The sequence below is a fragment of the Condylura cristata genome, unplaced genomic scaffold, assembly GCF_000260355.1.
Source record: "Condylura cristata isolate star-nosed mole 26May11 unplaced genomic scaffold, ConCri1.0 scaffold00024, whole genome shotgun sequence".
In the NCBI taxonomy this organism is placed as follows: domain Eukaryota; kingdom Metazoa; phylum Chordata; class Mammalia; order Eulipotyphla; family Talpidae; genus Condylura; species Condylura cristata.
The window spans coordinates 30,591,770-30,612,834 of NW_004567125.1; the positions used below are offsets into that span (position 1 = coordinate 30,591,770).

General features: G+C 49.2%; 1 protein-coding gene across 1 annotated transcript in view; it reads right to left on the bottom strand.

Moving 5' to 3' along the window:
- FCHO1 (FCH domain only 1) overlaps positions 1-20,862 on the bottom strand; it is a 30,515-nt gene extending 9,653 nt beyond the window's left edge. The window contains exons 1-9 of the mRNA XM_012729278.1: positions 20,844-20,862; positions 14,859-14,937; positions 10,788-10,879; positions 9,089-9,163; positions 7,879-8,020; positions 3,025-3,177; positions 2,705-2,809; positions 1,413-1,511; positions 1,224-1,320 (exon numbers count right to left, since the gene is read on the bottom strand). Of these exons, the coding sequence (XP_012584732.1) occupies positions 1,224-1,320; positions 1,413-1,511; positions 2,705-2,809; positions 3,025-3,177; positions 7,879-8,020; positions 9,089-9,163; positions 10,788-10,879; positions 14,859-14,885 (790 nt within the window). The 5' untranslated portion in view covers positions 14,886-14,937; positions 20,844-20,862. The remainder of the gene's footprint in view (positions 1-1,223; positions 1,321-1,412; positions 1,512-2,704; positions 2,810-3,024; positions 3,178-7,878; positions 8,021-9,088; positions 9,164-10,787; positions 10,880-14,858; positions 14,938-20,843) is intronic.
- Between the last annotated feature and the right edge of the window lie 203 nt (positions 20,863-21,065).

Here is a 21,065-nt window from a genome sequence, read left to right on the forward strand (position 1 = left end):
CCCAAGGAGGAAAACAGATTTGAGAAACATAGTGACATAACTTCCTGCCAACATATTTGAACACCTGGATCCAGTCATGCCTGAAGGCCCCTCGGGGGGGGGAGGTCACCTGCGAGGGACTGGAGGGGAGGGCGCGGTGGGGGCGTGGGGGACTTCCACACGAATCCCAACATTTGCAGGTGGAACGTGGCGATGAGTCTGCGCCTTGGGCTGGGACTCCAGTAGCAGGATAAGGGGCTGGGACTCTCCCGAGAATGATGGGGAGCCACGGAAAGTATGTAAACCGAACCCACACATCTGGGACGAAGAAGAGTGAAAGTGGGGGCCCACACAAAGAGGGGAGGGCTGAGCTAACCAGATAGGCGGCAGACAGACAGACCTTAGTGGTCAACTACACTTGGCTGCATGAACTGTGCACCAGCATTTATTGAGTGTCTGCTGTATGCCAGGCACACACTTTGCCATTTACCTGCATCAACATGCTCAATAGTCACAGCATTGAGTGGAGATAATTATCACCCCCACTTCACAGCTGAGGAAACGGAGGCTCAGAGAAGTCAAGACAGATGTCCAAGTTCACACAGCAAATGATAAAGACACAAATCCAGATCTGATCCCAATACTTCTGTTATCAGCTCCTCCCTGACCTTGCATTTGGGCATTTTCAAATTGGTCTTTCGCTCAAGAACCTTCAGTAGCTCTCTTGGGTCCTCAAAAATCTAATCAGTTGAACCTGATATTCAAGACTCCCTGGTATCTGACTGTAAGAAATTTACACACAAGAGCAGGCATCAAATCCTCTTGGATGAGGGTGGCCAAATTAGATTTATCATCAGCCCATTTTTCTTTTTTAAAGATTTGTCTCATTTATTTATGCATACAGGAACTGGGGTGTAGGCCAGAGGTGCAGGGGATGAGAGGATTCACCAGAGACAGAGTGGGGAGCAGAACAAGCAGATCCATTGAAATACACTGCTGAGGGGAGCAGTGGATAGGACAGGAGAGGTCTGCTGTGTCAGGGGGTCAGCTCCCTGGCTGGGGATATAAGTCGAGCTGCAGTGACTGCTGATAGCTTGATAGTTTGATAATGCTGAGACTTAACACCATTCACCACCAGGGAGGCCCCATCATCAGCCCATTTTTCCCAGGGAAGTCCAGTCTCCTGCTCCTCTTTCCCTGTAGCAGCGGCCCCAAAGCCCAGACTCCCAGCAGCCCCAACTCACCAGGCTTTTCCCGGCCTGTGCCCTTGCTCTCGGCAAACTTCCTCAGCAGCATTTCCACAGTGACATTCTCTATGTTCTGCTTAAACTCCTCATGCACCTGGATCAGGTGGGTAGAGTGTGTAACTGGATTGGGCCAGGGCTCTCTTGCCCAGCACCCTGGGCTCACTCCCCACTTCTAGTCTGACTCACCTGCCCAATCTGCACATGGGTGTCCTCCACTGAGTGGGCATAGGAGCCCAGCAACGCCTTCATATGGCGCAGGTGGGTCTCCTCCATGGCTTGGAAGCGCTGGGCGTGGGGGGCGGGGGCAAAGGGATCATGGAAGTCATAGGAGTGACCATGTGGTCCAGTGTGACCAATCACAACATTCTAACCCAGGCCTCAGTGATTGGTTGGGGAAAGAGCCAAAGAGAGTCTGCTTTGTGACTTTTGCTACAACTATGGGAAAAGAGATACTCTCATGTCCTGAATCAATGAGTTGGTGGGAAACTGAGACTCAGATGTTAAGACAGATGTCCAAGGTCACATAGCAAATGACGAAGACACAAATCTAGAACTGATCCCAATACTTTTGTTATCTGACCTTGAATTTGGTCATTTTCAAATTGGTCTTTTACTCAAGATCCTTCAGTGCCTCTTTTGGGTCCTCAAAAATGTAATCATTTGAGCTGCTGGTAGCCACTTTGCTGCACACACTCACATATACACCTCAGGAGGGCATGTCTGCCTGGGAGTGAAGCCCCCAAGGAGGAAAACAGATTTGAGAAACATAGTGACATAACTTCCTGCCAACATATTTGAACACCTGGATCCAGTCATGCCTGAAGGCCCCTCGGAAATTTTTCAGTTCTCTGAGCCTATAAATCTGTCAGCTTGAACAGAGGTTTCTATAACTGGCAGCTTTCTAACTGTAAAATTAGAAAAATAATCTTATTTCTAATCTGGAAATTTCACTCTGATTTTCATACATTTGTGTGGACAGAGACCCAGAGAGGTGCACTATCTAGAAAAGAAATTACACAGCTCGTGAGGGGTGGGGCCTAGGCACCATCTTAGGTCTTTCCACCACCATGAAATGTCGTGAGACACTTGGCCCATGGAGTAGGCAGGCCCTACTTTGCCTTATTCAAAAACCTCATCAGTAATAATAGAAATAGTAATAATAGCTCATAGAGTAGTAGTTTAAGCACCTGGACATTTCACATATAGTGACTCACTTAATCTTCACAATTCCTTGAGGCAGGTGTTATCACTGTCCGCATTTTACAGATGAGGAAATTGAGGCACAAAATAATTTGACTTTTAAATAATAAAACCATCAATAACAATGGCCAATTGGCTGTAGGATTTGACTACTTTAAGTCTGTGACGCTAAGGTTCCTGGGAGTGGAAGGTCTGGGAGGTCCATGACTTCCCTGGTGCATAGCATCCTAAGCCCAGGAAGGTACAGGTCTGGAAGAGACCGAAGTCCCAGTTCTTACCAGAGCAGAGTCTAGCATTTTCTGTTCAAAGTCAGCACGAGCCGAGTTGTACTTTTCCACAGAGCGCCGCAGGCTCTCAGCTGCCTTCTTGGTCTTGGCTTCTGCCTAGGAGGCACAAGGAGGAGACAGGGTGGGGAGGGGACACTCAAGGTGCTTCCCCTGGGGTCCTATCACCTGGCATGTAGACTTCTTGGGGTGCCCAAGGTGTGTGACCACATGCAGTTTCAGCGACCGTTGCATTGTGATGTTTGCACTCTCCCGTGGGGCAGCCCCCCGGGCCCCGCACACACTGACCAGGCCCACTTGGGCTGGGGACCCACCTTGTCCATCTCCTTCTGGTTGGTGCTCTCCCTGCGCAGTCGCTCCTGGTCCATGCAACGGTTCAGGTAATTCTCGCGGGACTTGGGCAGGAGCTGGCTGACACCTGTGAGCACCTGTATCGCATCTGAGGTGCCCACCGCTTCCTCCTTGCACTGAGGGCAAATCTGGGTGTCACCTGGAGACCCCCCAGGGATGCAGGACCTGGGTGGACCCAGGTACACACCATAAAATTTCCAGCTTCCTAAACACTCACAGGATTAAGGGATTATAGAGTACTTTTTCTTAGTATAGCCTTCATTTCAACTTTAAAATAGTTAATATTTACAGTTAATTTATATTTCTATTCCAGAAAGTTTTTAAGTTGGTTCTGTAAATAAAACCCTCTCACTGTGACTCTAGCCTCCCCAGCCCAGCCTAGGAGTCCCTCCTTGTAAGAGGTAATTCTCCAGAAATAATCCAACCACAGAAAAGCAAGTGTGCTTGTTCTGACCTATTTTTTATGACAACTGGCAGCAGTCTGTGCAATTTAACTCACTCCTTATTGCATTTAATAACTCATTCCCCAAATTTTTCTATTTCAGCTCAGAGAAAACTTACTTGTCCCCCAAATTTTTGAAAGAAATTGTAAAACACACATAACCTAAAATTGGTCATCTTAACCAGTTAAGTGTATAATTCAGTGACATTAAGTACTACCCAAATTCCCTTATTAAAAAAAAAAAAAAGAAGTAACATTGCTTTACAGCATAAGATTTCATGTGCATATCAGAAGAATGTATTCAGATGATTTTTAAGGACATGTTTTAGAGATGTCTATTACATCCAATTGATCTAACGTGTTGTTCAAGGCTATTGTTTCTTTGTTAAATTTCTCTCTGAATGATTTGTACTTTGAATACACTGGGGTGTTAAAGTCCCCTACTACTATTGTGTTGCTGTCAACTTCCCCCTTTAATATGTGTTTATATAGTGCTCTTATGTTGGAAGCATATATATTATAGTTCTTGATAGATTTATCCCATTATCACTATATAATGTCCAGCTTTTACTGCCTTTTTCTTTTGCTGAAGGTCTATTTTATCTGATAGCGGTTCTGCCTTTATCCTTCATTGTTTACTTGATATGTCTTTCCTCACCCTTTTAGTATGACTTTGCCTTTGGAAGGGATGTGAGTATCCTGTAAGCACAGAGTCAGATTGTTTTTCACTCCACATAGTCACTCTGTGCCTTTTGATTGGTGAGTTCAGTTCTTTCATAAGTGAGTGATTACTGATACATAAGGACTGTCATTTTATCTTTTATTTTTGGCTGTTCCACAGTCCCACTGTTTTTATCTTGTGTTCTACCAAGGAAACACATTTTACCTGGAAAGTTTTCCACAGTGATTCTCAGTTCCTTTTTTATCCTTATGCATCTGCTCCAGATTTGTGTGTGTGAGGGGGTTACCATGAGGTTGTATAAAAATTTAGGCACTCTTTTATTGTGCTGATGTCATCCTGTTATCATTTACCTATACAGATTCTGTCCTTTTCATCTTCCTCTTTAATGCTTTTTTGTTATCTCATTTATTTCCTTTTATACTTCAGAGTCATTGTCAAATTGAAGTAACTATCCTGTTTTGTTTTGTTTTTTAAGATTTATTTATGTATTCATTCGTACAGAACTGGGGTACAGGCCAGAGATGCAGAGGGTGAGAGGATTCACCAGAGACAGAGTGGGGAGCAAGAACAGGCAGATCAACGAAGTACACTGCTGAGGGGAGCAGCGGGTGGGTCAGGAGAGGTCTGCCTCGCCATGTGGTCAGCTCCGGGGCAGGCGGGGATCGAACTCATGAGGAAGTGGCTAAAGCTTCTTAATGCTGTGCTTTAACCCGCTGCACCACCAGGGAGGGCCACTATATTGTTTTTTAATGCTCCTTTCTTTTTACCTTTTGTGCTATAATTAACTATTTTATACCATATTCTGGAATTTAGCTGCAACCTAATTCTGTCTTTCTATTTTCATCTTTCTGAAGGTGTACTTGTGCTTTGCTTTCTATGTTTAAGAAATTCTTGCAAGAGGGACTCCCTGGTGGCACAGGGAGTAAAGTGAGCACTATGAAGCTACCAACAGTCACTGCATCATGAGTTCAATCCCTGGCCAGGGAGGTGACCCACATGGCGCAGCAGACTTCTCCTGTCTTGCGCTGCTCCCCTCAGTGTATTCCAGTAGATCCACTTGTTCTGCTCCCAACTCTGTCTCTGGTGAATTCTGTCACCTCCTGTACCTCTGGCCTGCACCCAAGTTCTTGTATGCATAAACGTATAAAAAAATAAATCTTAAAAAGAAAAGAAGAAGAATTTCTTGCAAGGCAGGTGGTGCACTCCATTAACTCATGTGGGAAAACCTTTATTTCTCCATCATAGTTGAATTACAATTTTATGAATTAGAGTATTCCTAACTGGTAGTTATCTTTTAATATTTTGAATATGTCATTCCATTTCCTCCTAGTCTGTAGCATTTCTGACAAGAACTCAATGATAGGTGGTTGGGGCTTTTTTTGTAGGTTATATTTTTTTCCCCTAGAAATATTTATTGTTTTATTGTTGACTTAATAAAAAAAAAGATTTATTTATTTATTTATGCACACAAGAATGCGGGGTAGGATCGAGGTGCGGTTTCACCAGAGACAGAGTGGGAAACAGAACGCAGGCAGACTAACTGAAATACACTGCTGAGGGGAGCAGCAGGCGAGATAGGAGAGGTCTGCTGTGCCATGTGTGGTTCTCGGGCCTGGGATTGAACACAGACTACTGTGGTGACAGTGCTGAGACTTAACCCCTAAGCCACTGGTATGGTTTTTTGCAATGCTATTGTCAGATGTTCTGTTGGCTTCATGGACTTTCAGTTCTTTCCCCAGATTTGGGAAGTCTAAGTTATTAATCCCTCTGCTCCCATCCTTATATTTCCTTTCCTAATAGAATCTGATAGCTCACATAGTTTCTTCATTTTTTTTCTAAACCTTATTTATCTTCTTCTTAGTCATTTCTATATTTCTATCTTATACAATTTTACTAAATCTTTCCTTCTAAGACCTACCCTTCTTGCCATGCAATCTTCATTTAATTTATTAAATTCATTGTATTGCACATTTCTTCATATATTGAGTTTCTTTTACAGACCACTGTGGTGAAGTACTCTTTCTTCTCTTTAAATTTCCTTCCTGAGACCATTAAGTTGCTGTTTGGTATTTTATTGAGTTTATTGGTGTTCATTGAGTTTCTTCAATGAACTCAATTATCTGTCAATTATCTGTCAATTAGAGCTCAAAATTCTATGTCTTGAAGTTTGACTTCTAGAACCCTATAATTCTATATGGAATGATTTTTCATCTCTGATCTGTTGGGATGCTTCTCTACCTGTGTATCTGGGTTATAGAGAGTCATGCATGTCTGAGGCTGTATTATTAGGTGATTCCATTGTTGTGAATAACACAGAGTATCATTACACAAATCTGGATGTGTGTAGTAGGCTCTAGCCGGTACAGAAGAGTCTATTGAACCACTGTCATATATTGAGTCCATCATTGACTAAAATGTTGTTAAGCAACACATGACTGTAATAGTCAATGGAAATCTCTTCTTCTTTCCCCCCATTAATCCAAACGCTAATTTTAGGTTTCTCTTTTCTATAACAGGGCATGGTGGGAAGGGCTGGACGTGGACCTGGGCACACAGCCACTCTGCTGCTCCTTCACACTGTGAACCTGGACCGGTCTTATCCTGTGCATGACACCTTTGTCACTGTCACCCTGTCAGGCTGCAGACCTGGGTGACAGTCCCCCACACTTGCCTCTGCCAATCTCCCCAAGTCCTGTTTGCATAGGGAGCCTTTCCTCCTTCACTGTTTTGCACAGGGGTCAAAAGTGTGGGTGTCCATACTATTTTTGGCTCCTTCCCAGTCTGATCTGTGGATAGGCCTGTTGGCCTCCCCACCTCCTTAGCCCTTGCTCCACCAACTCCCTGGCCTTTGGACGCACAGATTCAGCAGTCTGTTTTCCAGGCACGATTTGCAGACCAGAGTTTTTGAGTTTTAAATTTTTTACAGGTTGTAGGTTAAAGGAGAGAAATGATAGTATCTCTTTACTCCACCAAGGGCCTGTTATCAGCTCCCAATTCCTTTTTGCAAGAGAGTTTTAAAACTGAAGATTCTAATACCTGTAAATTCTAAGCATTTGCATCTCTAGAACTATAAAGCCCTGCACATTCTGAGAGTTTAAGGCATGAGCGTTCCATGATTCTAGGTCTATAAGTCTAAAGTTATAGAAATGTCGAATAACAAGATCTATAACTTCTGAGCTTTAGGTTAGAGGTCGGTAAGTTTTTTCCTGTAAAGGGAAATGTGTTTGACTTGTCACAAACAATAAACTCACTGTTGCAACTCAAAAATAGTCACAGACAATAGGTACACCAATGGGTGTGTCAGTGCACCAATGAAACTTTAATTACTGGCACTGAAATCTAAGTACCATGAAATATTATCCTTTCTTGGGATATTTTCCCACCATTTAAAAACATCATTCTCAGCTCATGGGTTGTACTAAAACAGGCAGTAGGCTGGATTCGCTGGTAGGTTGTGTTTTGTAGACCCCAGTCTAGAACGCTGATGCCCTAGATTGGTCAGAGCTGCAATTTAAATTCCAGAAATTCTTTTACTCTAGAGTGCTCGGAGGTAGAATTTAAATTCCAGAGATTTGACAATGTTCAAGTATGTGAAATTCTGGGTTCGAGGTCAGGGATTTACTGGAGTTCTCAGAGTTTCGCACTGAGAGGTTAGAGCTCTGGAAGCTTCCTGCCCAATATACCCACACGCACCTTCTTGTGGGTCTTAAGCTGCTCCTCCCCATAACGGAGCACGTCCTTGATGAGGTCCTGCAGCTTCCGGGTCAGCTCCAGATGACAGAGTGCCAGCTTGTCCGAGGAGACACGGAAGACCTCCCAGAGCGGGGCAAAGGTCCTGGGGATAGGTGGAGTCACACCTGGGCCCAATGGACCCGACCCTTTGGGGATCTCCTCAAAAAGCGTGGCTGGAATTCTCCCAGGCACCTACTAGCTCACCAGGCTCTGCTAAGCATAGATACATATTAACTCTAACCTCCACTGCAACCTTACGAGATGGACCTAGGACAGAAGTGGAAACTGAGGTACAGGAGGCTCTGAAACACAGCCAAAGCCCCTCAGCAAATGAACAGAGTTGGAATTCAAAACCAGCTCTGAGTCCCCACAGTACTTACTCTGGACTCCAGGTCCTACTGATATTTATTGGCAGCTAAGACGCAACTTCCCACATGAGAAGTCCCTGCCTGCCTTGTCCCCAACTTTGCTCCCTGTTGCCTCTATTTCTGCCTCAGCAGAAGTTTTGCTCCACAGCAGCTATGGGAAACTTTGCAGATATTTGGAGGACCACATCACAACTTGGTTTACAGTCACCTGTGTCAGGATCTGAGCCCTCCCCCTCATGCACTCCCATCCCCCGTCTACCTCCCTCGGGCCCTCCTGTCCTGCCTGCCTTTTGGGTCTTCCTTGAACATATCAAGTCACAGCTACCTCAGGGCTTTTGTACTGAGCTGTCTGCCTGGGTCTCTCCTCTAGACACAGGGTCCTTCTTGTTATTGAGGTCTCGACTCATAAAAGAGGAAACACCTGCCGTTTACACTCCAATTTCATTTCCCTCCCTAACACTTGGCACATCTGTCTCTTTACACATCCCAGATGTACATGACATCAACACAGGTCACTGAAGGTTACTGGGGGTTTTATCTGTCTAGATTGCCGCTAGGTTCCTGGTGCCTAGGAACAGTGCCTGGCACATACTAGGTGCTCGGTAAATATTTGTTGAATGAATAGACTAAAGCATGAATGAATCATATACTTCCTCTTTCTAGTGAGCCCCCAAATCGGGAGGGGAGACTGGAGACTCCCTGTCGTACATATCATGCGTGTGAAGACATCCAAGGGCAGGTTCTCAATGCCCCTCTGGCCCTGGAACCTTGATGAACACCTGCCCCATCCATGGTCCACTCACCCCACGGGGGTCCCATTGCTGGCCAGCTTGGAAAGTTTCGCCATTGCCTTTGAGTAGGTCTCCTCAATGGTGGCCCTGGATAGGAGGATAGGGAAAAGACACAAAAGGTCTTTTGTGGGAGAGAGTGTGTGTTATTACGACCTCCCACCCATTTAGTTTTCTCACCTCAAACATCTGAGAGTGGCTCTCGATGAGGACTCCCTCCTAGAGGGAGGCGTATTGGAAATTCATGGGAGAGGATTTTTCTTTACGTGGTATATATATATATATATATATATTAAAGATTTATTTATTTGTGCATACAGAACTGGGTTACAAGCCAGAGGCTCAGGGGCGGTGAGAGGCTTCACCAGAGACAGAGAGGGGAGCAGAACAGGCAGATCGACGAAGTACACTGCTGAGGGGAGCAGCGGGCGGGCCACGCCATGTGGTCACCTCCGGGGCAGGCGGGGATCGAACTCATGCAGAAGTGGCTTAAGCTTCTTAGTGCTGTGCTTTAACCTGCTGCACCAACAGGGAGGGCCTACGTGGTATATTTTATTAGCGACAGTAGAAGCAGCAGCAGCAGATAAAAGAAGCTGGGCACATGTTACCAAGGTAGAAGTGTGCTAAATGTTTTATATGCTCTACCTCACTGACTTGCAGAAGACAAGTCATGTTTTCCTTTTGGGCAGACACTGCTAAATGCCTACTTACTACCCACTCACAATTTCATCCTGACTAAAAGAACCTCAATTTTGTTTGGGGAAGCACAAGCCCCATTTCAACCCAAATACCCATGGAAGTGTTTTTGACAGAGGCATTTGTGGGTACGACAGGGAACTGTGGCTGGATCCCGGTGTTGAAGGTCCACAAAATAAAGAGCTGTCATGGCCCAGATGGCTCAGACTTTTCCTGCTTGACAGCCACAAAGAGAAAAATCCTGGTTTGAATCCTCTGGAATTTCTGCCCAGATTTAATGGGCACTCAGTTGCTGAGTGGCGAGGGGGCTGGAGGTTGCTTTGCAGTGTGAGTTTATTATGTGTTCTGAAACATGGATGTCTGAGCACCTACTTGCTGAAATAGGAACTGGTGCTTCCCTGATTGCCCAAGAGGTTAGAGCGCAGCACGATGAAGCTGTCCGCAGCATGGTCCAATCCCCAGCCCTGGAGGTGACCCACATGGTGCAACAGATCTCTCCTGTCTCGCCCGCTGCTCCTCTCAGTAGTGTATTTCAGTCAGTCTGCCTTTCTGTTCCCCACTCTGTCTCTGGTGGATCCTCTCACCATACCCCTCACACCTCTGGCCTGTACCCCAATTCTTGTATGAGTAAATAAATAAATATTTTTAAAAAATGAAATAGAAACTATTTCATCAAACATGTTTTCTGGCATCATATTCAGGGCATCAGATTGTTCTTCAAAATTCCCCTTGTTAAAGGGTTATATTTTCATCTCTTTAGGAGGAGGCACTATTAACCCTGCTTGACAGCCACAAAGAGAAAATAATTATAAGGGGCCATGAAGTTAACAGTGTTGAGACCCTTTGGCTCCAAGAGTCTTCAAGTCTGCTTTGCTCCTGGGGCCTCTGGGGCCTGGACCAGAATCGTCCGAGAGCAGGATGCTCTTTTACTGCCTAGTAAAAGAGGTAGAGGGCCAGGTTGTGGCCCTGAGATGTGAAAACAAGGATGAGGGGTGTGGGTAGGTTGTGGGAGCCTCACCTCTCCCGGATGAAGTCAGCCAGCTCTTTGGTGGAGATGGGACCCTGCTTCACACTGTGGTACAGGACCTCGAAGCCATGGTTCTTCTCCCCCTGTAGTGGATGAGGGAGGGTGAAGACTGAGAAAGGAGGAGAGGGTGTCATGGTTGCCGAGTAACTAGGGCATGGGACACCAGAAGTCTCTTCCCTTGTAGGGTTGGTTCCATCTCGAGCCAGCTTGCTGCATTTCCTACTGGTCACAAAGGTTAGTTCATTAATCTTAAGTTGGTCCAATCAGAAAGAAGCCTGGACTTTTTGTTCCATAGTTAAGGGAGAGACGTTTTCATTCACAAGCTGTCTCTCCATTTTTATATGTCCTTGTGTCTTTATCTTTCTTTCTCTGTTTCTCTGTCCTTCTGCCTCTATTTCTGTCTCCCTCAGTCTCTCCCCCTCTATTCTCTGCTTGCATCATTACATAAATAAGAAATCATGTGGTTACAGGCGATAATTGAAGCCAAATGGAAACAATAAACTTTCTAAAGAAGTTGACGCTGAGAACTGCCAAAATTTATGTTGAGTCAACTTGCTGGATCAAACCAATCCTGAAAGCTGTATCACCACACAACTTTTCAGCTTTGTGAACCAATGTAACCCTGCTGTTTAAGTCAATGTAGTCAGACCTTCTGTTCTTCTCAACATAGAAACTTCACTTCTGAGACCCCACCAAGTTAGGTCTGAGCCTGACAGCTTTCTCAGGACTTAGCAACCCTGCCTCCCAATTCTGGGGCTACCCTGGTCGGGGAGGCCAAGGATATGTTATGTGAGACAGGAAGTCACTGTCCCTCCCGAAACTCAGTGGCTCGTCATTAAGACGAGGGTAAGGTGTCATCTACCTCTTATGTGGGGTTAAGTAAACACCAGATGATCCACATCCTGGTCCCCAAAGCCCCAAAGGCTACATTAGTTTTTACTAATTTGTGGTATGAGTTACTTAAAATTTTCCTTTAAGTTTGTTCATGTGTTATCTCCAAACACATTTACTTAAGAGGGCAACTTCTACCGCTGTTCTGTATGAAAAACCAGGAACCCCTTGCCATAATGAAGGAAACAGGAAAAAATATGACAATGACTATATTTTTATGCCAGCCAGATCTTATCTAAGAAGGGCATCGTGTGTCAACACTTAAAATGGGCAGTCGGCTGGGGTCTGAGAGACTTGGGACACTTTAGCACCAAATGGGGCTTTGTAGTTAGGACTGAAAGAGGAGGCCCACGGAGGCATCTGATGTAATTTAATTCCCAGCACAAGTTAGTGAAACTATCCCTTTGGCAGTGCTTAGCAGTCCCCCATAAACGGTGGTGTCCTTCATCTTGCTCCAACCTATGGGGCTCACTCTCTCTGCCACCTGGAAGCCTGAAGAATAAAGGCAAAAGTCACTGCCAGATAATCCTTCTTGCTTCATGAACAGAAAAGACGAGATTAGGGAAGACCCACTGCAGTGTGAACCCCAATCTCCAGACACCCATTCCTCATCCTAGAGTCGTCAGTAGCTCCCTTTTGTCCACCAGCCCAAGTTCAAAGTCCCAGCCTGGAACTGCCTTTCTGGCCTCACCTCCCAGCTTCCTGGCATTGCCAGCAAAGAGGTAGGCAGCACAGAGACAATGCTGTGCCAGCCCACTATGGCACATTTGCCCAGGCAATCCCCACCACCTGACTCTCCAATCTGTATCTCTTTCCACTCACCCAAATCCTTCCATGTCTCAAGGACAATTGCCAGGCCACATCCCACAGGAATCTCTCAGACTCCCCCTTCCTCCGAATATATGTTCACTACTGCCCGCTCCAACTTTTCCAAAATATAAGTTCTTGCTTCTTGTGTCTGGAGTCCTACTTCAGGGTTTAAGCCCCAACTCCTTTTATGCCTTGGGTCACTTTGAGCCAGCGACCTCACCTCTCAGTTTCCTCATCTGACAAATGGGTTCAAGACATTACCTGTCTCCAAAGGTTCCTAGTGAAATGGGACTGGATTGAGCTGAACCTGGGGCCTCCTGTGCAGAGTCAAGGGCTCGGCACATAGCTCCAGCAGCCCCCTGCTCACCCTGCCCAGGGGATCCTCGGGTGAGGCTGCACCAGGCACTGCTGCCCAGGCCAGCATCTGGGGCTGACTCAGAGCCAACTGCTGGATGGTTTCCCAGACCTGGCAGAGCCCCCAGCAGTGTCTGCCTTCCTCGAGCCAGACTGGCAGCTAAGGGTCCCAAGAGGGGCTGTCTCAGGCCTGTGTCTTCCATCAGAACCTCTGGGCTCCCACTTTGACCCAATGCCAGCTCCAGAGGGATATTTCTAATACAACTTGCTGAAGTTCATCTCCTGCTTACACTTCCTCCATGGCTCCCTAGTGCCCAATATACCTCTAGTCCCTCCCTGACCTAATGGGGGTGGGGGAGTGGAGGGAGGACTGTCCTTGTCCTGGCTTGATCTCCGGTGACTGAAGCCTCCTTTGGGCCAGCCAGGATCTTAGTATCATCTAGCAAAGAGCCACTGATCCAAATAGCTGACGAAAAGAAGCACTGATTAAAAGAAGCATATATCCCAGGAACACTCCCTCAGTCCCAGTGTGAAAGGCATTTCACCATACTTTCCCATAAGGGAACACTGAGGCCTGGAGATGCAAAGTGCCTGTCCAAGAACTCCCAAGCACAGCTGACTTCAGATCCCAGACTCAGAATCCTTACCTAGCCTGCACTAGGCTATCTTGGGGAGGGGGTTGGGGGGGCGGCCTGAGGGTGGCTTCTATTTTCTCTTTGCTAATCTGAATTTTTTTGCAGTGCTTGCATGCCTCATGCACTCAAAGAATTTAAAATAAATGTAGGTGCCTCATGCCCTTAAGAAACTTAAAATTAATGTAGGTGCTGCTGTCAGGGTTCCAAAACGTGGGTAGACTGATCCTTAAACCATCCGTCCCTTTACACAGAGGCAGAGAGGGGACAGCCCCTCACTGGGGGTCCAACAGCCACCCAGAAGCAAATCCAGAGAATCTGACTCCAGGAGTGGGTGGAGGTCAGGCCTCCCGCGGGGTGGCAAGAGGGTATGGCCCCTTTAAGAAAGTGAGTGCCAGTTACAGAAACCCCAGCTGGGGAGGGTAAAAGGGAGGGAGCGGGGCCTGTTGCCAAGGACAACCAGTTGCCCAGCAACGGGCTTCCTCTTAGCAAGCTTAGGGCCTGCATATGGGGAAGGGGCTCTCTTCTCTGGTTCTTCCCCCACTCTCCTGTTCATACATCCTGTGTGGCTTCCCACTAGCCTGTCCCCTCAGGTGGAGTCCTTGTCCTCAACTGGCCAACACTGTTATACCTCTGGGCCTGTGCCCAGGCTGTTCCCCTTCCGTGGAAAGCCTCTCTCATATCCTGGGAAATTTCAGCCTTCAAAGTCCAAGGCCAATGAGGATCTGTGTCCTGATTCCTTCTTAGGTGCTCCCAAGACTATGCTCAACTATTAGTAGAGGCTATCTGAGGGCTGTGTCTCCCAGCCTGAGGCTCCCTGGCATCATGGTGTGATGAGCCTAGACTCTTGGGGACCCTAGCATCTGCCAGAGTTGTCTGGGTTTGGGGTGGCAGGGAGGGAGTAAACTAATGAATCAAAATAAGACTGCCTTGTTCAGGATTGCCTCCCACTCTCCCATTTCCCCCTGCGGTCACATTATGTGGTCCAGCGTAGAGGACAGAGATGAGAGGGCAAGTTAGGAAAAGTTCAATTGTCCAGGATGGGAAAGATGGGAATTCCCTGGCTGGAAGGGCCTGGGTCCTGGGGCCAAGCCCAGTTGGTCCTGGGTTTGAACACTGATCCACTTTCTCTCTGGGTAACTTTAGGTAAGAGGCCTACTTTGGGCCTCAAGTGTCCCTTGTCACTTTCCCAGTCACAGGCCACGAGGGGGTATAGATTCAATTCCAGCCTGACTCCTCCCACTTTAATTTCTACCTCCTGCAAACCTCCACCTGCCAAAGATGCTGCCCACAAGCTGTCAGGTCCCCTCATCTCCATATAAGTCCCGGTACTTCTGCCAGTAGCCCTTACCAAAATAAGAAGGGGGTTACTTACCCAAAAATGTTCCCCAAAATACGACATTCTGATGGCTTCAGTGGAGTCGCCTAAAGGCTCCTGTCTGTCTAGTGCCGGTCTGAAGAGAGAGGCAAGATTGAGCTGCAGAGTAATGGCCCACTTTGGCCTGAGGAGGGGAAATTCCAACTGTCCTCCTGTGGAGGAGGGAGAGACAGGACAGAGGAGGAACCAAAACCCCACGCTGAGAGCATGCCAGAACATCTTAGGTCTGGGTCTGGTCCTGAGGAGTCCTCCGTCTATGGCAACTAGGTGGAGGGAGAAGGGGTAAAGGAATCTAGACTAGGGGAAGGGGCAAGGGAGCTGGGGGTTTTAAAGACAAATAGGGGTCCTCCCTGGTGGCGCAAGGAGTTAAGGTGCAGCACTATGGAACAATCCCAATGCAACAGTCCCTGCCAGGGAGGTGACCCACATGATGCAGCAGACCTTTCCAATTTTTCCAGCTGCTCCCCTCAGCCGTGAGTTTTGTTTTCTGTCGTCTCTGGTGAATCTTCTCAATCCTCCCCTTTCCCACACCACCCCCCAACCCTGCACCTCTGGCCTGTACACTAGTTCTTATATGCATAAGCAAACAAACAAAAAAGACAAATAGGAATTCATGGGCTGGGGGTACTGGATGAGGAAAAGCTCTGGGCCTTTTCACAAATGGGGAAACTAAGCCCTGACTCCCCAAAAGGGAAACCACTTGCCAAGGACACACAGCTAGGAAGTGACAGTGGCTCTGTACCCTGGACTAGCTGAGTCCCGACTGAGCACTCAACTCCACGCTGGGCAGCTCCTGGGGGAAAAGGAGATGATTCCATATGGACAGTGGCGGTGTGATCAGTCACATGCGGGTTGGATCCCTCAAGTGTCCCTCAGGGTCCCTTGGGGTCTCCTAATACCCCTACAGTGGTTTCCATCTCATGCATACTACTAGGGTGGAAAACTCACCCCTTATCATGGTGACCCAACCAGCACCTGTACCCTCAAGTCATGACCCTGACCCCCAGAAGCCAGCATTCACATGGTGTCTGAGAAACTGTCCAGGTCTGCCTCAGTCTCCCCATGGTCAAAACAAGAGAAATAGCTAGAAAGGGTCTTTCTAGGGAACCCCAGGTCTCCCTGCAGTAGGTGCTGGGCCAAGCTTCTGGGCACTGGAGGGACTCTCAGTGTCCTTGGCATGTTCTTGAGGCCGGGTTTGTCACTGGAGCCTGCAGGCCTCATCCATAATTCATGACCCCGCGGGTAGCTCAGCAGCAGCTGGGAGCCCGGGAGGTGCAGTGGCAGCAGGGACCATGGGATGGGAAAGCTCCCAGGCCTCCCAGAAGGCCTGCGCGAGAGGCTGCTGGCATGGCTGCTACTCGCTGATCCTCAACTTATCTCCTCTTGACAGTGAGTTTAATTTGACCAGTGATCATCTCTCTCCCCCTAGTTCCTTGATGTCTGTAAGTCATGCACACTCACATGCCCACCCAGGCTCAGGCTAGGGCAATGCCAAGTCCCACGAGATGATTCAGCCCTGGATCTGGTGCTCGAGGAACCCTCAGTTCTAGGGGGCTGGACGTGACACCCCAGTCCTGTAGTGTCCAGGCTGGGCCTATGAATGAACGAGGGCTGGGGGATTCTGGAGTGAAGGTGTGGGCATGGACACTGGGGTTTCCAAGCACAAATACTGCCAACTGCCATTCTGCTGGGCAAAGCTGGGACCTCTGAGAACACCCAGTCTGTCTGAGGGCATCAGAGGTTGATATCCCAAGGAGGAAAAAGCCTGAATTGCCATTCATTTCTTAGATTCTGGCCATGACCTAGAGCCTAAACATCTCCAGATCCTTCCCTTAGAGGTACACTCACCAACATGGAATCCGAGCTCCTAATGATAACTTAATTTTAAAGTTTAACTCAATTAAACCCCAGCTTCTCTGTGTGCTAGCCTTGTTATCGGGACTCAGTAGCACATGGGGCTGGTGGCTGCCGCCTTGTGTAGCATAGATAAAGTCCTGCTAGACAGTGCTTACTAGGTGATTTAAGAACCACCGGGTCCAAGTTCCCCAGAAACTAAGAATCTCACTACTCTTTTTCCAACTTTGAGTAAATAACCCGTTCCCCACACATACACTGGGTGCCCTGTGTGTGCCCAGCTCTTACTGCTACCAGTTCATTCAGCCTCTGCAGCCACACCATGAGTCTCAATCCCAACTTCACAAATCGGGAAACTTGGGCACAGAGCACTCAGTGGTTGCCCCCCGGTTCCTGTGATCTTATCCCCGATCTATCAAAGAGCTCTAGTTCAGAACCACCACACATGGCTCTGGGTCCCCAAGTTCCATCCACAGCCCTCCAACCCACCATAACGGGGAGCAGGAGGGCAGCGAGGAAGGGCCCTCGCGCAGGTCCAGGCCCAGCCCAGGAAGTGACACCTGTTGCTCCTCCCAGGGCCACACAGGGCAGAGAGGCCCCCCCTTCACTCAAGAGGGCTGAGGAGGGGCTCCAGGGTCTGAACTCACCAGACAGGACAGCGGGGGAGGCTGGGGCGCCCCGGTAAGACTGCCGGTGCCAGCAGACAGACATGAGGGACTGCCACTTCCGTCAGCGCCAAGCCGAGGCCCTCGTGTATGTGGGGACAGGAAGCTCATCCTGCCCCACCCACTACCCAACCGTCACCTAAAGTCCCCTCCCAGACCAGAACCCCTGGGGCCTGCCTGGAATCCTAATGGCCACAGGTGGGTAAACTGAGGCCCCTGAACTGGTACAGGGCAATTATTACCTAGCATAAAATGCATGATAGCAATTGTGAAGTAACAGCACCATAAATTAAGCACTAACCCCGGGTAAGCATTCCACATCTTGCCATCCAAGGTATACCAATGATGCCTGCTTCATAGAGGGTGAAAATGAGGCTCAGACAGGGCAGGTTGCACAGCCAACAGCAATGCTGAGACTCACACCAGGGCTGCATGCATCAGCGTTTTCATGGACCCTGAGGCAATAACTATTGCCTCTGTAGGTTCCTTTCTCCATTAACAAAAGAATATAACCCTATTTTACAACTGTGTTGGCATGGAGACAAATATATTAATGTTATACATGAAAATGTTTTCTTTGTCCTAAAGCTCATTTTTTCCCCTTCTGAGTTTAAAGGAAGTTAAAACATCAACAAAACATCATCCTGGGTGGGCCCTGGGTGGGCCCTGGGTGGGCCCTCCCTGGTGGCGCAGCGGGTTAAAGCACAGCACTAAGAAGCTAAAGCCACTTCAGCATGAGTTTGCTCCCCACTCCAGAGCTGACCCACACGGCACCTCAGATCTCTCCTGACCTGCCTGCTGCTCCCCTCAGCAGTGTACTTCGTCAGTCAGCCTGTTTTGTTCCCCACTCTGTCTCTGGTGAATCCTCTCACCGCCCCTGCACCTCTGGCCTGTATCCCCATTCTGTGTGCACAAATAAATCTTTAAAAAAAAAATCATCCTGAGCCCCCGAGATATTGTCTCAGACACAGTAGTCACTGCATCTGAGGGGCAAGTCGGCCTGGCTTGAACCTGGTCTCCTGGCCTCTGCAGCACCCAGCCAAAGCCCAGGACTTGCGGGCTGTCACACGGCAGGTGCTGACTAACCTGGAACGTCAATCCTTGGGTGCTTTAAGTGGGGAACAGAGTCCTTCCCCAGGGGTGCTGCCTCTTCAGCACCGATTTCCCAAACCCTGGACCTCTGAGGGGATATGAGCATGTGTGACCAGGCCCAGGGGCAGATGAAACAGCACAGGAACCAAGTCAGCAAAGAAGGCTTCCGCTCTTCACATGGCAGGCTACCCAGAGCCCCTGCCTCTTGCTGGGTGACCTTGGAGTGTCCCCCACCTCTGAGTCTCTGGAGTCCTATGAAACAGGATCTTCCACTTTGCTTCCTGCCGGACTCCAGTTTGCACACAGTAGGGTCTAGTTAGGGGCTTTTCTTTCTCCCTTTCCGGTAACCACCTATTCTGCCTGCCAGGCCCCAGGATGCTCCAGTGATTGGCTGGGTCAGGCCTGTCCTCCCCTCTAGGCCAGGACGCCAGGGCTGGGGCCATGCCCGCGACTGACTTGATTATCAAAATGGCACCTGGAAGCTGTGTCTCATTTCGGTCATCACCTCAGTAAGGAAACTGAGGTACGGGCCCATGTGCCAAGGTATCTGTGCTACTGAGTGGGCACTGGGCTCAGAAATGTTTCAGTCCTCCTCACTGTTTCCCTGGCTCTTTGTCACTTCATTTGGCAAACACCCATGGAGCACCAAATGTATATGTGACTGCTAGTCTCTAGAGACTTAGCAGACAACACCCTGGCAGACTCCCCTTTGTTCGCCCCTCTCCCAGTCAGCTGTGACCCCATTTATGATCGTTAATGTCACAATTAGTATTATAATGATCATGTCTGCTTTTATAGCACTCCCAGCCTCCCACGATCTTCTCTGATCCTCTGAGAGAGGGGGACAGACCGTTCCACAAAAGACAACACCAAGGCGCAGAGGGCACAGCCACACACACATGCGGGAAGCCGCATTCGAACCTGGGGGCATCTGACTGCTGACCCAGAGTCCAGCACTGCACACACTCCCAGGACCGAGCACCAAGGGGCAGATGATGGGCCGCCCTGGCACCTCTCCCATCTCCGGCCCAGGACCCCGCCCAAAACTGGCTCGCCCCTGGCGTGGGTGATGGTATGTGGGTCAGGGTGTGTCCTGGGCAGCCCCACCGGTGAGACCGGGGTGTCGGAACCCCTGTTCCTACAACTGCAGCTTCATAACAGGTTTTACTATTGGCCCTTCCAGTAATGCCTACATGTGACCATCAACCCATTTTGTAGTGCAGTAAACTAAGGCTCAGAGACCACTGAGTCATGTGGGGGTGTCTCTAAGCTATTGCTCTCGCATCCCCAAACCTCCAACATCTTAAGAAGGGTGGAGTCACAAACTGGCGAAGGATGAGGTAAATGGGTTTCAGAACTACAGAATACAGGCTGCACAGCCCCCAGCCCCATTTCCAAACAGGGAAACAGAGGCTTAGGGATTACGGTCACTGCCCAAGGTCACTGGTGAGGCAGGTCCATATGAAGCCACCTCATGGTCCCTACTGCGGCTGGGGCAGACAACTCCTAAGATCTGAGGCAGATGGAGGGGCTGCCCACCCCCAAGCCTCCTCTGCACCCCACTCACAGTCAGCCTCCAGCAAGATCCTAATTTACCTCAATTTATTTTAATCTGAGAACAGATGCTCACTGCCCACCCCACCCCAAACCCCCGCCCCCCCTACTGAGGAAGAGCTCATCCCCAAGTCGGATCTCCAGGCCCTTTCAGACCTGGCTGGCCGGTCTTGGCCAGGCAAGAGACACCACACTGACCCTTTCCATGAATTCCAACCTTGGGGTTCTGGCAGAGGATGCTAGTGAAATGCCCTTACCCCATCCTTGTAGGAAACTGGAAATAGGACCATTTAGAGGAGGAGTCAGGGGAGCCCCAGCTCCTCAGCCAGGCCTAGATCAGGGTTCACAGCCTAGAAAAAGGGACGGGGGCTCCTCATCTCTGTTCATCTCTGTCCCCAGGGTGCGGGCCATGGCTGGGAAAGGTAAAGTGGGATGATCACCACTTCGGCTGTTTCTCTGGACCCCCGGTTGGCGTGGGAGCGACGCCCCTATCTCGGCATCCCTGAACCCAGATCCAGGCTTAGAATAAAGGGATTTGGGGAGGGGTCTCGCGTCGTCGTAGTCGCCCTCGGTACGCGGCGGTTCTAGGGCAGGAGACCCGGGACTTGGAGCGGGATCCCCATCTCCCTCCACTGACCCGCGACGATCCAGGGGTGGGGGAGGCCGGGACGCCCACCGCGCAGCCCCCCACCCTGTTCGCCATCCCTCACGCCCCGTCATGCCTTGGCTCTCGCGGGCTGCCAGGTGGCCTGGCGCGATGAGGCTGAGCGGGCCGGAGGGTTCGGGGGGCTGGGGGGGGCCCGGGGACAGCACTCACCTTCCGAGCTCGGGCCGATGCCACGACTTTCCAGGCGGCGGGCCAAGGTGATCCCTCAGAAGCCTGAGGCTCGGCTCGGCTACCAGACGCGGCATCGCTCTTGCGGGTGCATGGGGGTGCCCTGGGCACACTGGAAGGCGTCGGCGAAGGCGGCCAAGTTCTGCAGCGAGCCCAGCACCCTGCACGCAGGCGGAGCGGCCGGGCCTGAGCGGGCGCCGCGGC